This window comes from Crotalus tigris, unplaced genomic scaffold (genome assembly GCF_016545835.1).
Source record: "Crotalus tigris isolate CLP2741 ecotype Arizona unplaced genomic scaffold, ASM1654583v1 scf7180000024434.1680833, whole genome shotgun sequence".
Lineage (NCBI taxonomy): Eukaryota > Metazoa > Chordata > Lepidosauria > Squamata > Viperidae > Crotalus > Crotalus tigris.
Window position 1 is genome coordinate 533482 of NW_024100602.1, and position 14270 is coordinate 547751.

General features: G+C 39.6%; 1 protein-coding gene across 1 annotated transcript; it reads right to left on the reverse strand.

The window, feature by feature from the left end:
* Positions 1-542: 542 nt before the first annotated feature.
* Positions 543-12487, reverse strand: PI4K2A (phosphatidylinositol 4-kinase type 2 alpha). Its single transcript, XM_039331087.1, has 9 exons — positions 11927-12487; positions 5956-6156; positions 4410-4541; positions 4170-4323; positions 3727-3788; positions 2835-2934; positions 2484-2617; positions 2299-2358; positions 543-2192 (listed from the first exon to the last, which is right to left on the reverse strand). The coding sequence occupies exons 1-9, from the start codon at positions 12425-12427 to the stop codon at positions 2031-2033; spliced, it is 1506 nt and encodes a 501-aa protein (XP_039187021.1). The 5' UTR covers positions 12428-12487; the 3' UTR covers positions 543-2030.
* Between the last annotated feature and the right edge of the window lie 1783 nt (positions 12488-14270).

The window sequence follows — 14270 nt, forward strand, 5'->3', positions numbered from 1 at the left end:
CGCACTGCCACAAATGCACACAAATAATATTCTAAAGGCAAGTGCCTCTTTCCTATAGCTGCAGAAAAAGCACAACAAAGTCTAATAAATCCATATCTATATTCATATGCTCATAATATGCATAATATATACGTATAAATAATATAAAAATAAGATCTTTGGCAAGAGAGACCCCATTGCTTCATTCAATCTTGTCTGTCAAGCTTGCCATCCTTTATCAATTTTACTGTAAATTGTTTAATTGTGAGCCACCTGGAATCATTGGGAGTCAGGTAGCATACAAGTTGGATAAATTATTACCTTCTCCAACTATTAGGGAATCATTTGACCTTGTAGGTAATTAGGTTCATTCAATATATTAACTCAGGCTATCATACAATTGATGCTATCTTCATATAGCCTATTATGCCCCTGCAAATAAACCAAGTCAATTGTTATGTCAAGGCACAGTTGCAGCTCTACTGCATGGTGTGAGGCTAGTGAAGGGGGAAAACCCCATTCTTATTAACTCCAGAAGACATAAACACACAAAAGAGACTGACTCTGTAACAGCAGATCTGTTATGAAGACACTTGCATTGATTTAAATATATTACATACATTTCTATAGTGCATAATACATTTCAGTTCGGACTGGCAAAAAAGTAAGTGCCAGCTTCTGCCTGCCACTTCTAGCAAAATGCAGGAAGCTGTCTCTTGAACCAGCAACACCAGAGAAAAAGAGGTCCTACGTTCAGCGTATCAGAACTTTATTCGGAAGAGGCAGGAAGCTGAAATTAGTAAAAGGTCTCTTCTTGTAGGTCTGGGAAGCAGCCAAGTAGCCAACTGGGAAACTTATATAGAAAATTTCAAATGAGAATTTCTTGTTGTCAGAAGTTTAGTACAGTAGCTATGAGAAGCAGCAATCATTGTACCATTCCACTGTACATAGAATATCTTGATATGGTAGACATTCTACCTTCCTCTTACAATTCTCTACAGCCCTGTAGATGATATCTCCCTATGTCAGCATCCCACAGAGAATTTCCCTCCCCACTTCCCTCCCCCTACAGATTGTCAATGCTCAAACCAGCCCAATGGAACTCTGTAGGACGTGACACACCATTGCCTCTGGAATAGTCTCTCTTCTCTCCTAAATCAGCCAGCATTTCTAGAGATGAGAGACAGCTATTGCTTACTCTTGGGAATATAATAAATGTGTCCGAAATGCTAACCCAAGGTAATAGTGGTAGGTATATAACCTCTTGTTTGCTTGTTCTAGGACTATGTGGAGCATGAATGTATGAGCATGGGGTGGATAATTTAAAACCAAATTAAAATCTAGTATCTGAGGCCCTTGGTCCTAGCCACATGAGGAATGAGAAGCTCGCTAATTTTTGCTCTCTATGGTTGTCTTGCAGAATCCATCTGCCCCATTATTTATGCTAAGTGGAACTGAAGCTGTTACATTTGGCTTTGGCCCAATCCTCAATAGGTTACTTTATATCAGATTAAATTCTGATTATAGCCACATTCCCTATTGAACAGCCCCAAGGCATACACCCTAGGAGCGCTTCCATAGGACAAGAGAAACAGCAAATCCAGCAGGGCAGGAAAACCTGCTTTCAACAGTAATAACAAATGTGCAACAAGGGAGGAAGTAACAATAAGGCTGGCAGTGATACACAGTGAAGTGCTTCCATCCAATTTGGATTATCCCCTCACCACCAGCCCTTCCTTGTAGGAGACCTTATGAGATGTCCATCCAAATGAACATTAGAAGGATATCTTGAAAAAGGGAATGGCATGCAGGCTCCTGCTGGGAAATGCTGTCATGCTTGGGCTGATGATTAGACATGTCCAGCCCAAAGAGAGGGCAGCAGCAATTGGACCAATGAACATCCCTCGTTTCTCACTGGGAACTGCAGAGTTGAGATTGACCCTGCTTACATTCCTGATCATCTACAGCAGGCAACCTCAGTCTCTGGAGGGTTGATTGCTTGCTCTCAAACAATGCCCCTCTCAAGTTCTTCCTGAGAATAGAGGCAACTGCTACCACCAGGTAAAGAAGGGCCTGCGGCTCTGGAAGCTTTGTGTATATGATTCACTGGCAGAGCGCTGATGGGAGCGAGCAGTCTCTACAATAACAGGAGGCATCTGGACCAAGTTAAGAGGGCTCTTCCCATCTTTCAGGGCTTGCATCAAGTTCAGGATCTAGGAATAGAAGAAAGAAAACTGAATATCAAGGTAATGTATAAATGGTAAAAGTTGCCCAATGCCCAACACAGGTCCCATCTATCCAGAGGGACTAAGTACATACCTGACCACGCATTACTGCAATCTGCTTATGAAATTGGCCTCGGTCAAAACCTGGATCTTTCTATAAAATAAATAGCATATCTAATTAGGATGGGTGTGGCATCTACATCCCTGCTCTTTAATTGTCCTTAGAGAAAAATGGGTGCCTCCCATAATATTCTGTTATTAACTTGCTCTTGTGGTTACCTTGAAGAGTTCATAGAGATCTTCTTCTAGATCCTTGACAAAATTAGGGTCTGAAATCTTTGGCAGGATAAGATCCTTGATCTCTTGAGAGAATGGCACTTTGGCCTGTGGCAGCCATGCCCAATAGAAAGGATCTTGTGAAGGAAGAACAAACAGAAAGCAAATATTAGGCTCATAAAGCCAGACTAGCAATAAGGGTAGCATAGATTCAAATACAAAGGAAACACTTCAGGGCTTAACACCCTGGACTTATTAAAGGAACATTAGGAAATTAGCTCTTCACCAACATCCAAACTGAGAAAAAAATACATATAATGAACTAGTATGGCTTCTTTTATTTGGAGTACTTACATGCTCTCCAAGAGTCTGGATGCTTAAGAGGGAAAGCCAAACCATTGTCAATGGCTGCCAGTTTAATTACAGGCTCCTTTACTACAACCCATTCTGAGTCCTACAAGGGAACAGAAAATGTTGCATCAGGAAATGATACAAATCCCAGGAATCATTGCCCATTAGTTGAAGAGATAATGTATAATTCCAGAAGACTCATTGCCCCAAAGTCAACACAATGGAATGCTGATCATAGCAATAGCACTTAGACTTATATACCTCTTCACAGTGCTTTATAGCTCTCTAAATGGTTTACAGAGTCAGCATATTGTCCCCAACAATCTGGGTCCTCATTTTACCAACCTCAGAAGGATGGAAGGCTGAGTCAACCTTGAGCCGGTAAGAATTGAACTGCCAGCAGTGAGCAGAATTAGCCTGCAGTACTGCATTCTAACCACTGTGCCACCATGGCTCTTAAACTATGTCAACATAGCTTAATCTACCTCTGTTTTATATCCCTCTGCAAAGGTGCAAAGGGAAACCAAGCAGTGCTAATTGGTATGCTTGGAATCAGGGTGTTACTGACATTATTAATGCACTTTCATATGTTGCCTTCTACAAAACCAAGATGCCACAAAGTGCTTTTGCTGAGTTACCTAAGAAGGATCTAGCAAATCCTAGATCTCTACATTATTCTATATGCTTAAAGCTAACTTTAATATTTCTATATAGTTCACACGATTTGTCTAAGTATTTTTATCATACGTACATGATTAATCTGGATTTCTGGTGTTTGATCCACTTCCCTAGATCTGTTCCATTCAGGACGTTATATGCAAGTCTCTGAAGGTCCCTTATTTTCTGTACCACAGATTCATATGGAATTGTCAGAGCCCCACTGGACCCTACTCACCTGCATACTTGTACTGTCCAGGGGGCAATCACATTTGATCAGCCAGTTGTCATTACCCCTATCTGAAAGAAATAAAAATGTACAGATAGAAAACAGAGAAGTATCTCACCACAGATAACAAACCTCACATCCCAATATTATGGGAGGAAAAAATTACTGGAATACAGCATCACTGGAATATGAAGTAGGAAGAAGTTCCTTTCCAGCCCAAAGAACCCAGATCCCAGTCCTTAAGACCTGGAAAAGAGTCCTGTTTGAAATTCTGGGAAGCTGTAGCTAGTACATTTTAGCAATATTGAGCCATATGGAACAATGCCTTGATTTGACAAAAAAAAAAAAATTAAGTAGACATACTGGAGAATATCTACACTGAACAAGCATTTTCAATATGAATAACTTCTATCAGCATTCCACATCAAGAGAAAGGAAAAGGCAGAACCTACCAGTATTGCGTATAATATAGTCCAGCACCACCAATCTCTCAAATTGTAGCAACAATTGATGGTTACTCTTTTCTGGAAGAGGCTCAGATTCAAAGCGCCGCAACCAGTAATCTGCATCCTTATAGCCTTCCACAAAAAGCTGGAAGGAACCCACCTGAGAATGAGAAGCAAGTACTTTAACAAGAGCAACATACCAAAAAACAGTATCGAATGCCTCACTCTCTTATCACTATCCCCTACCTTCGGTGGAAGACCAATTCGATGAAACCTCTGCCCAACCTTGGGCACTTTTTCCAAGGCCAGACGCTTGCCTCGAGACTTCACTCTGTCAATGGCACTGTAGTTAAATGTTTCACTAGCCAAGTCCACCACCTTGAAGAAATTATAAGCAGTTCACAATCAGTTTCTCTCTCGTCTATACTAGCCATCCAGCAATCCCCATTTACAGAACAAAGTCAGAATTGCGTAAATTTAAGCATATCCAGACCTGTCTGTCCAGAACAAGTTCTAACCATCTGGTAGAACATAGAATTTAAATGGCTTGAAAAACATATCATAACAACAATGGAGAATAATGAGAAAATTGAGATTAGCGTCAAGTGTACATCCTATAACACAGAGGTCCCCAATCTTGGCCACTTTATGACTTGTGGACTTCAATTCCCAGAATTCCTCAGCCAACCATGCTGACTGAGGAATTCTGGGAATTGAAGCCTACAAGTCATAAAACAGCCAAGGTTGGGGACCCCTGCTATAACACATATGTCAGCTCTATAAGGTAGACCAGATCAAGAAACCAATGTCATGCAGGTCTAAATCTTGAAAGTCTGAATGTGCTTCTCCCCCCCCCCCTCACTTTATTTTGTGTGAATTAAGGAGTGGCCTGTCTGAAAAGTTTTCTCACACTGGTTTCGGAAAGGACTTAAGCCCCACTTTCCCAAATGTTACCTTAGTAGGAGCTCTTCTTCCTGTCCTTCAAGGCCATTCCCTATATACCCTCTACAATTAAAAAAAAAAAATAGGTAGCAGTTTACTTCTCTATCGCAATTCCTATACTGAAGATTTCAAACAAATATGGGAACTTAGAATAATCAATATGAAGTCAGTGCGTTTGAGGAAAAGATCAGCAATCTTGCATGTTTCATGTCTTTAGCTGTCAAAGTAAAATCAAAAATATTTTTCTTTAAAAAAAACTTTACAATCATTCTCGCACTACCAATTATTTCTTCTCTGCAGTGTCTTTTTTTAAAAAAAAACAGGTACTTTTTCAAAAGTACCCGTTGTCTCTAACCAAATATAATTGAGAGTCATAAGTATTCCCTGGACTAGGAATAAGTAACCTGAAATTTAAAAGGAGAGGGGAAGGAAGAATGTCACTGTCTGAAAATGTGACATACTGGTTATCTCAAATACAGTAATGGGAAATCAACTTTTCAGGTATTTTCAAATTGCAACTTCCAGAAGACTGAGTCACATGGCCAATGGGCAAGCAAAGTAGGAGTTGAAGTTGAATGCAATCCAAAAGCCCCTGGGGTTTTCTCTACCTGGCATGTAGGAAAATATTGTTGTGAAGTTGTGAATGCTCCAATACTGGAGGTTTTTAAGAAGAGACTGGTCAACCATTTGTCTGAAGTGGTATAGGTTCTCCTGCTTGAGCAGAGGGCTGGACAAGAAGACCTCCAAGGTCCCTTCCAGATTCCATTCCATTCCATTCCATTCTCCTGTTCGAAGCCTCATATCCACAGTTTAATTCCATTTGATTATCTCTCTCCTATGAATGGCTCACCTTTGTGCGAGGTACAATGTTCAGTTCCAGCTTTTGGTCAACAAGACTTGCACCAGCTTCAGACAGATATCCTTGGTTGAGAACAAGACAATCTCTTCCAAAACAGCAGGGACAGCAAAGTTTTTGCAACCATTTTGTCCACTTTGGGTTCAGATGCCCATACGGTTCTTCATTCTTCGGTTTGAACACACCAATAATTTTCTGAGAGGGACAGAAGAGTAGACATTGCTAATATAGGCTGGATAAAGCAAAGGCAACACATAAAATTAATATCGCAGCTTGGTGATAACCCTGTAGCTTCAAGATGTATGACTAGGGAATTTAACCCCTCTTGTTCCCTTTTCTTTGTAGGAAATAAGGATTTTTTAAATGAGGCAAACAAAGGTTTTAAGTAGAATATGGAGGTTTAATAACATCTGGTGTTGGGTATTGTTTTATTATTTATGTTTAAGCACGAATAAAATCAAAAAATTAAAGTACAAGCTATTGAAAACCATGATTCCGGTAAAAGACACTGTCACCATAATAAAGGAAAAAAGATTTGAAGAGAACCTCCCATAGAAATATACACAGGATAATAATATAAGCCTCTGTACACATCACAAGACAGTATTGATCTCAATTAATAAAGAAGCAACTGTGACATAAAAAAAATTGTCTAAAACGTTGAGAGGCTTGTGTAAAGAAAACAGTCACCAGAGGAAAAAACAAAAATCAGACATAAACCACACAATCAAATTTAAAATAATCTTGGGCAATACATAATTTTATGTTTAAAGCAAATAGCTTTTAAAAGCTATCAAAGATAGCTCTTTTTACAGAAACAATATATTCTTCCTAGACTTCTGCCTAATATTTCAGAATTCTAGTCAATATATTCTGCTCCAGAATTAGGGGATATCTTGTTTCACTTCGCCTTGATTTCCAACTTCGGCTTTTATTTTAAAAGGGCAGTTAGTTTATTTTCTAGCAATGAGAGAGAGGTCTGGATAATCTAACTGCATGTGATCCAGGGAATGCAACTGCACAAAGGAAGATTACAGATCTGAGTTGTGAGAATACAGCACAAATTAAAACTACAACATCTGATTGTTTTTAGTGAACATGGGGCAACAGCCTGCCTGCCTTCCTATTTACTACAAAAGAAAAAGGGCATCAAAAACAATAAAGCAATCTTTAGTCAAGGGATTTCCATTCCCTCCTGCTCTACCTCTGTGAGGTAACAGACCACTAACTCTAGTAGATTAACATAAATCAGGATAAAACCAATTTAGATACCCCTCATCTCTCTTCCTAAATTTAGGAAGTCTTCCAGAATACTAATATAAAAAGAAGCAGTCTGTTTGAGTGTGTTTGCTGGGGGAGGAGGAACTTACACTTAAATAGTAATTGATTTTAATTTTCACAAAAGACTTTTGTTTTATAAAAAACTCACTGGGTCTCATGACTTGTTGAACCCCTGAAAAATGCACAGATAATTTTGTTAAATCTTGGATATAGAACTTAGTTATTAAGGCTTCAAGCCAGCCAGCTCCACCTTCAGCCTTTTTATTCCCATTTTAGTGACCAAACAGTAGAAAAAATTTACAGATAAAATGCAAGGGAGAAAATAAAGGATAAGTTGTCTGATTTACTTGACTTATATATACTAGTAACAATAAGTGTTAGCATAACACATTTTGTCCATCAGATATAATCAATACTTTTATGAAAACAAGAGCAAAAAATTGAAGATGGGAACATCATTGCTATCACAAAATCTCTTTAAGGAATATTTTTATGTAGAAACTTAATTTAAATATTTTTATGTAGAAACTTAATTGAAATCTAAAACTTCAGCATACTCAGGTAGGGATATTCAGAAACTATTGACCAAAGGTAGCCCTTTCCTTGCACCATCTGATCTGACTGCCTCTGAAATACAACAACTTCTTTACTAGCAGATGCTTTTCTGATAAAACTAGACTTTCCATATTGTCAATTCAGTGGTAAGTACTGGCTAAATCACTCCTTCTAATCAAGTAGAAAAGCATATTCCTAAATTTTTCCCAATCTAGGAATGACCAGATATACTGAACTACTGTACAAGTCCCATTTCTTCCAGCCAGCATGACTTACTGATCATTCTGTGAACATTACGGTAGCTGTAATCCAGTATATCCAAGAGTACCAGATTTGGAAGTCTGATCTCAGCCAGATGTAATCAAATAGGAGAACCAGTTTGGTGTAGTGGTTAAATTTGTGGCCTAGAAACCAGTTCTAGATTTTCCTTAGGCATGAAAGCCAGCTGGGTGACTTTAGGCCAGTCACGTTTTCTTAGCCCAATCCACTTTTTTGTTATGGGGAAACAGGAGGTTGGAGTATTAGTTATGTTCACAGCCTTGAGTAATATATATAAAAGGTGGGATAAAAATATAATAATAATAGTTTAGGATTAAAAATATTGGGGCAATGATTAGGTCAATCCAACTGAACTCACAGACTTTTCATTGTGAAGATAAAAGAGGAAAAGAGAATAATATATATGCCATTCTAAGATTTGGAGAGGAGACAGAACACACAACTAATAAGTAAATAATACAACAACATAGCTGTAGCCCCACTCGTGCAGCAAACATAACCAAATTCCACAGCAAAATCGCATAGTTTTCATTGACCAACACTAATCTTGCAAGGCTAACTGGGAGCAGATAACTCAGATACCAAGTTCTAAACTCCAAGACATAGTTCCCTTATAGTGATATATATAGTGAATCAACACAAAAGTTTGATTCATCTCAGCTGCATCTTCTACAAATCCAACAAGAAAGAAAGTTAATTTAAACAGAAAAGAAAAGCCTGGATTCTTATCACAAGATATGAAAAGATTTGTAATGCTGTATGATTTCATGCAGTTGGATACGCAGAATAAAGGAGCCAAATTAATGTAGTTAGATATAATAAGTCACAAGGAGAACCATCAGGCTACAAACACAGTCAGCCCTATAGAAACATGGGGAATGTACTGCAGCTGACCGGAAACTTGTCATCCCATTTTCCATTTGATCAATTGTTCCTCTTATTTCAACACATTATGATATAGCATGTAAAACTGAACCATAGACTGAAATGCCCAGTTTCCTAAAGATGGAGAAACAATAATGCAAACCTCTTTCAGTTGCAAATGCATAAATAAGCACAAACGGAGACAAATCTTTTCTTCATGTAATCTTTACCCAAATCAATTTTAAACGTTGAATGATCCCAATTTCAGTGATGCCTTATTCTTCTTCCCATGGACCCTCATAGCAGTAAAAATAGCAAAAAATATTCTTATTGTCTTCTCCAATGCTTTTGATAGAATGCACGTATCATTGTTCATGTACATGAAATTTTATAGAGCAGTAAGATGAGACGCTCCCTGCCTCGAAATAAGCTTACATACTAAAATAGCTACAAAAGGATTGATATATCATTTTCATAGAATTTTAACCCCTTCTCTAAAAAGCTGAGTTTCAAAAGGAAAAAAAGATTGTAGTTTAATTGCCATCAGTGACCAATAAGAAAAAAACAAGAATAAGTTGCATTGGTTTTTGAAATCTGGTTGAGTAAACAATGGCAAAAGTTGTCTGGAAAGCAAAGGGCAAATGGTAACCTTCACTTTAAAGCTGAAAAGGCAAATGGAGTAATTCATAAAAATTCTTCTACAAATCAAACTTGTCTGATTTTTTTCAGCTTTCTTTTCTGAATATACTCTGAATCACCCAAATATGAATGGCTGAGATTATTTTCAATACTGTATGCAGAATTAACCCAAGTATAAGTTTTGAAGATTTATCTGCTTTATTCAAAAGATCAGTAAATTTAGGAAAGAAGGCGTTGTTTCCAGAGCTAGTAACTATTTTCCTCCAAAGCAATGTTTTGCTATAAGGAAGCCATTGGATTTATAAGAATCCAAAATAGTTCAAAGGACTGTACCTGCACTGTATTCCTACTGACTTGACTAACATTCAAATTGATCATCTTCATATGTAAAATAGAACCAAAGGCTAGCAGCAGTATTACTTGAATAAGACTGCATATATTACACTATAGGACTATTAGAAAACCTCCACTTCAGATCCAACATAAATACTTAAGTATAAGAAATTAAATAATACCACTTTATAATGCCTTGCCAAGACCACACTTGGAATACTGCATCCAGCTTTGGTCGCCACAATGTAAAAAAGATGTTGAGACTCTAGAAAGAGTGCAGAGAAGAGCAGCAAAGATGATTAGGGGACTGGAGGCTAAAACATATAAAGAACGGTTGCTGGAATTTGACATATCTAGTTTAATGAAAAGAAGGAGTAGGGGTGACACGATAGCAGTGTTCCAATATCTCAGGGGTTGCCACAAAGAAGAGGGAGTCAAGCTATTCTCCAAAGCATTGAAGGCAGGGCAAGAAACAATGGATGAAAACTAAACAAGGAGAGAAGCAATCTAGAACAATTAATCCAGTGGTTCTCAACCTTTTTAATGCCGCGACCCCCAACCAGTCGTAAGTCGAGGACTACTCAACTGGTGCAGCACTGTTTGCAGACTGGGACTTTTGGCGGGCTCAGCAGGGCAGAGACAGCCTGGACAATTCCTATTGGCTTTTGAAAGCCAATAGAATTAGACTCTATTCAAGAGAGTCTATTCTATTGGCTTTCAAAAGCCAATAGAATAAAAGGGAGTAACACAGCTAAGAAAAAGGGGAAAAGAAAATGGCGGACTGCATTGTTTGGCGACTCTCGTGAAATGGTCGTTCGACCCCAAATGAGGTCCCGACCCACAGGTTGAGAACCACTGAATTAATCAGTGGAACAACCTGCCTCCAGAAGTTGTGAATGCTCCAACACTGGAAATTTTTAAGAAGAGACTGGATAACCATTTGTCTGAAATGGTATAGAGCAGAGGTCCCCAACCTTTTGGGCACCAGGTTACATGGAGAGAAGTTTTTCCGCAGACCAGAGGCGCATGGTTTTGTGCGCTACCTGCATTCCGCAGATGGGGCTTTGCTTGTTGCTGGCATGCCATGGCCTGGTACCGGTCCACGGACCAGGGGTTGGAGACCCCTGGTACAGAGTTTCCTGTCTGAGCAGGGTTTAGACTAGAAGACCTCTAAGATCCCTTCCAACTCTGTTATTCTATTAATTGATCAAGTCAGCCAAAAACATGTATTAGCATCAAAATATTCTTTTCCCCCAAGTTGTTTTATTATATTATAAAATGTGTATAATATATATTGAATAAAGATGATAGTGGACTATAGTGATGTTTATGCAATAAAAACTAGAAATTGTTAACACTGATAAGATAACCTAAACCTTTAAAGACGAGGGGGGAAGTGTATGTCAATGTTAAATATCATTTCTAAATTGTTAATCAACATAAGGCTCCTACAGCACCAAAATATCAATGTCTGATCATTCAAGACGGAAAATTCAAACTTGAACTTTTAATTGAAAAAACTATGCCAGTCTCTCGAAAACATTCAAAAGACATTTCACCCTGATAACCAAAAATTTACATCACCAAGCATTATTAATATTATTAATTTCACTGATACCTCAACATAGTTCACAAAGTTTCTGAGCAACGAAGTTATTTTCACTAAACATCATTATCTATGTTCCTAAATATGGTCTTATTAATTCAATAAAATCTTCCATAATGACAAAGTCATGTCCGGTGTCATTTTTTAATGCAGCAGAATAAGCAATTCCAGTACTATAGCTCATTCTGAAGACCTGGCTTAGAAGGAAAAAGAGTGAGAAAAAGTCAATGCAGAATTGGGGAGGGGGCACAAGCGACTGACAAAGAAAGGTATCAACTGCAAATATTCCATAACCCTTGTATTCTATCTCCCGCCCTTCAGTTATTTTAAAAATTCAACCAACCACGTCCTGTTCTTTATTCCCTTGTCCCGTGATCTGAATACTTTTCCCGAGCCCCGATCTCTCACCCCCTGTGGATCCTTGACGAAATAGCTGCCGCTAGAACCTTGGTAGATGCGCTCAGGGTAGATTCCACGTTCGCTCGCCAGCTCTGCCAGTCGCACTACCTCGGCGAATTCTGGGTCATCGGGAAATTCATTCCGGTGCTCCCGTTCACTTCGACCCGCGGCGATCCCTACTCCGACCCCCACTGGAGCCTGAGTCTGGGTCGCCCCGGCTACTGCTACAGTGCCCCGCGTGGCTCCACGCTCCGCACCACCACCCCGATCTAACAGCGGCTGGCGCTCCCGGTCGCGGCCACCTGCGGGGGATCCCGGTGGGGAGGGACAGGGACACGGTCCAGCGGGAGTACTAGAGGCAGCGGGGCAGGGCGGGGAGCGCACGGCACCCCCAGGCAACCCATACCCCGGGGCCGGACCGCGCTCTGGAGATACCAGCGGGCTCGTTTCATCCATAGGCCGAGCTGGTCCGAGGCGCTGATCGAACCCCGGATGGGCGCTTGCACGCATAAACCACGGCCCCGTGGTCCCAGCCTCAACGCCGCTCAGTTCGGATCACCTGACACCGGCCCGCGGCCACTGCCGTGTCCGCCGGAGTAGCATCAGCGAATCACAGTGCGGCCACGCCCCTGTTTACAGGGTGCCCGGAAGCCACGCCCACCAGAGAGCCCATCGTCCATTTGCAAAGCTTGTACTGCCTAGTGTACGCCCCTTCATTATGTAGAGTTCCGCCTCTCCCTTCCTAGCTAAGTCATGCCTTTTGAATGGAGATTAAATATAGATCCATTCCTCAATTTTCAATCCGTGTTTATTTTCACTAGGCCCCTATTGCCGTAATTCCGTTATCCAGAGCAGAGCCCCGCCCTCATTCTGTATTACATATACATTTTACTGTATACTGTATCGTCTCCTGATTATGCTGAAGACATTTTAAATCATCTATAACTCCGTTGCAAAATCACACCTACGTGTTCTGCGCTGATTGCAAAGATCAATTGTCAATATGTTACACACAATTCTTTTCGCTATGTTAATGTACAGTAATACTTCATGTACATATAATACCGCTTGGAATATCATACGATCTTAGTGTAAATCAAAAACTAATACATTATATATCCTACTGCCTGGGCTGCAGAAAGGCTAGCATTACAATCGTACCTGACGGACTACGTGGCTCTTAACAGATTTAAAATTTGTAGCGGGAAATAGCAAGTTAACCCATGGCCCTTAATCGCAATAATCCCTCTTTAAAGACTTTTTTCTTAGAAAACGGCTAGCTGTACCCTCTGTATATTTATGATCTCATTGGTTTCCGAGAATTTTCTACCCACCCCCATTCACTTTCAGCATGGGAACCAGGACAACATTCTCACTGAATAATGGAGTCACTGGACAGTTTTCTTGATTTGTCTTCCACCTATCCAAGAGTTAGTCTGGTGCAGCGCTGAAGGTGCTGGCCTAAAAACCAGACGATTGTGAATTCTACTCCTTGCCTTAGGCAGAAAAGTCGACTAGGTGACTTAGAGCCAGTCACTCTCTTTCAGCCCAACTCACCTCACCGGGTTGTTGTTGTTGGGGGGGGGGGAATAGGAGGAAGAAGTATTATGTATGCTTACTGCCTTGAGTTACTTATAAAATATAAAGGCAGGGTAAAAATCTAATAAATAAATCCTGTTAGAACTCATCTGCTTTAATTATCTGCTGCCCTGGTCTTTAGTTTCAGTTATTCTAATGTTGGGAAATTGACAGAGTTGGTATTTCTGGCTGCTGTGACATAAAAATGTTGGAGAAAAGTTGCAACTCCTACATCCCCAACTCCGTCTCAACTTGTTCCAGAACAGCATGAACTTGCCAATTCCTGCCCTCCTCGCCCCACCGCCAACGCTGTGTTGCAAATGCTGTGCTCCTTCTTCAAAATGACAGTTCCTATTTAAAGGGGGGGAAGGGAGAATGTTTTGCTTTAAGCTATAAACACTTGAAAATTTAACCCCCTTCCCACTTCCTTAATAGCCTTAGTGTGCATCTCAAAATCATCAGCTATTGGACACTATTGCATGTTTTATTTCATTATTTTCATTCAGAACTACTTAGCCTAAGAGTTGCATAATATATTGAATATAATGAAATCTTTTTCTGGCAAAACATTTTTATTTCTCAAGTGCTTGCATGATGTCACCAAAACTGTTAATATCAATATAAACACAATTCACAATATATTCATTCCAATGCATGCTGGCTGTGTCATGTATGAAATCTTTATAGAATAATCATAGGGATGTCAGATATATATCCATTCTTCAATGAAAAATAACATTGAACTACTATTGTGTAATACTCAAATTTATATTTT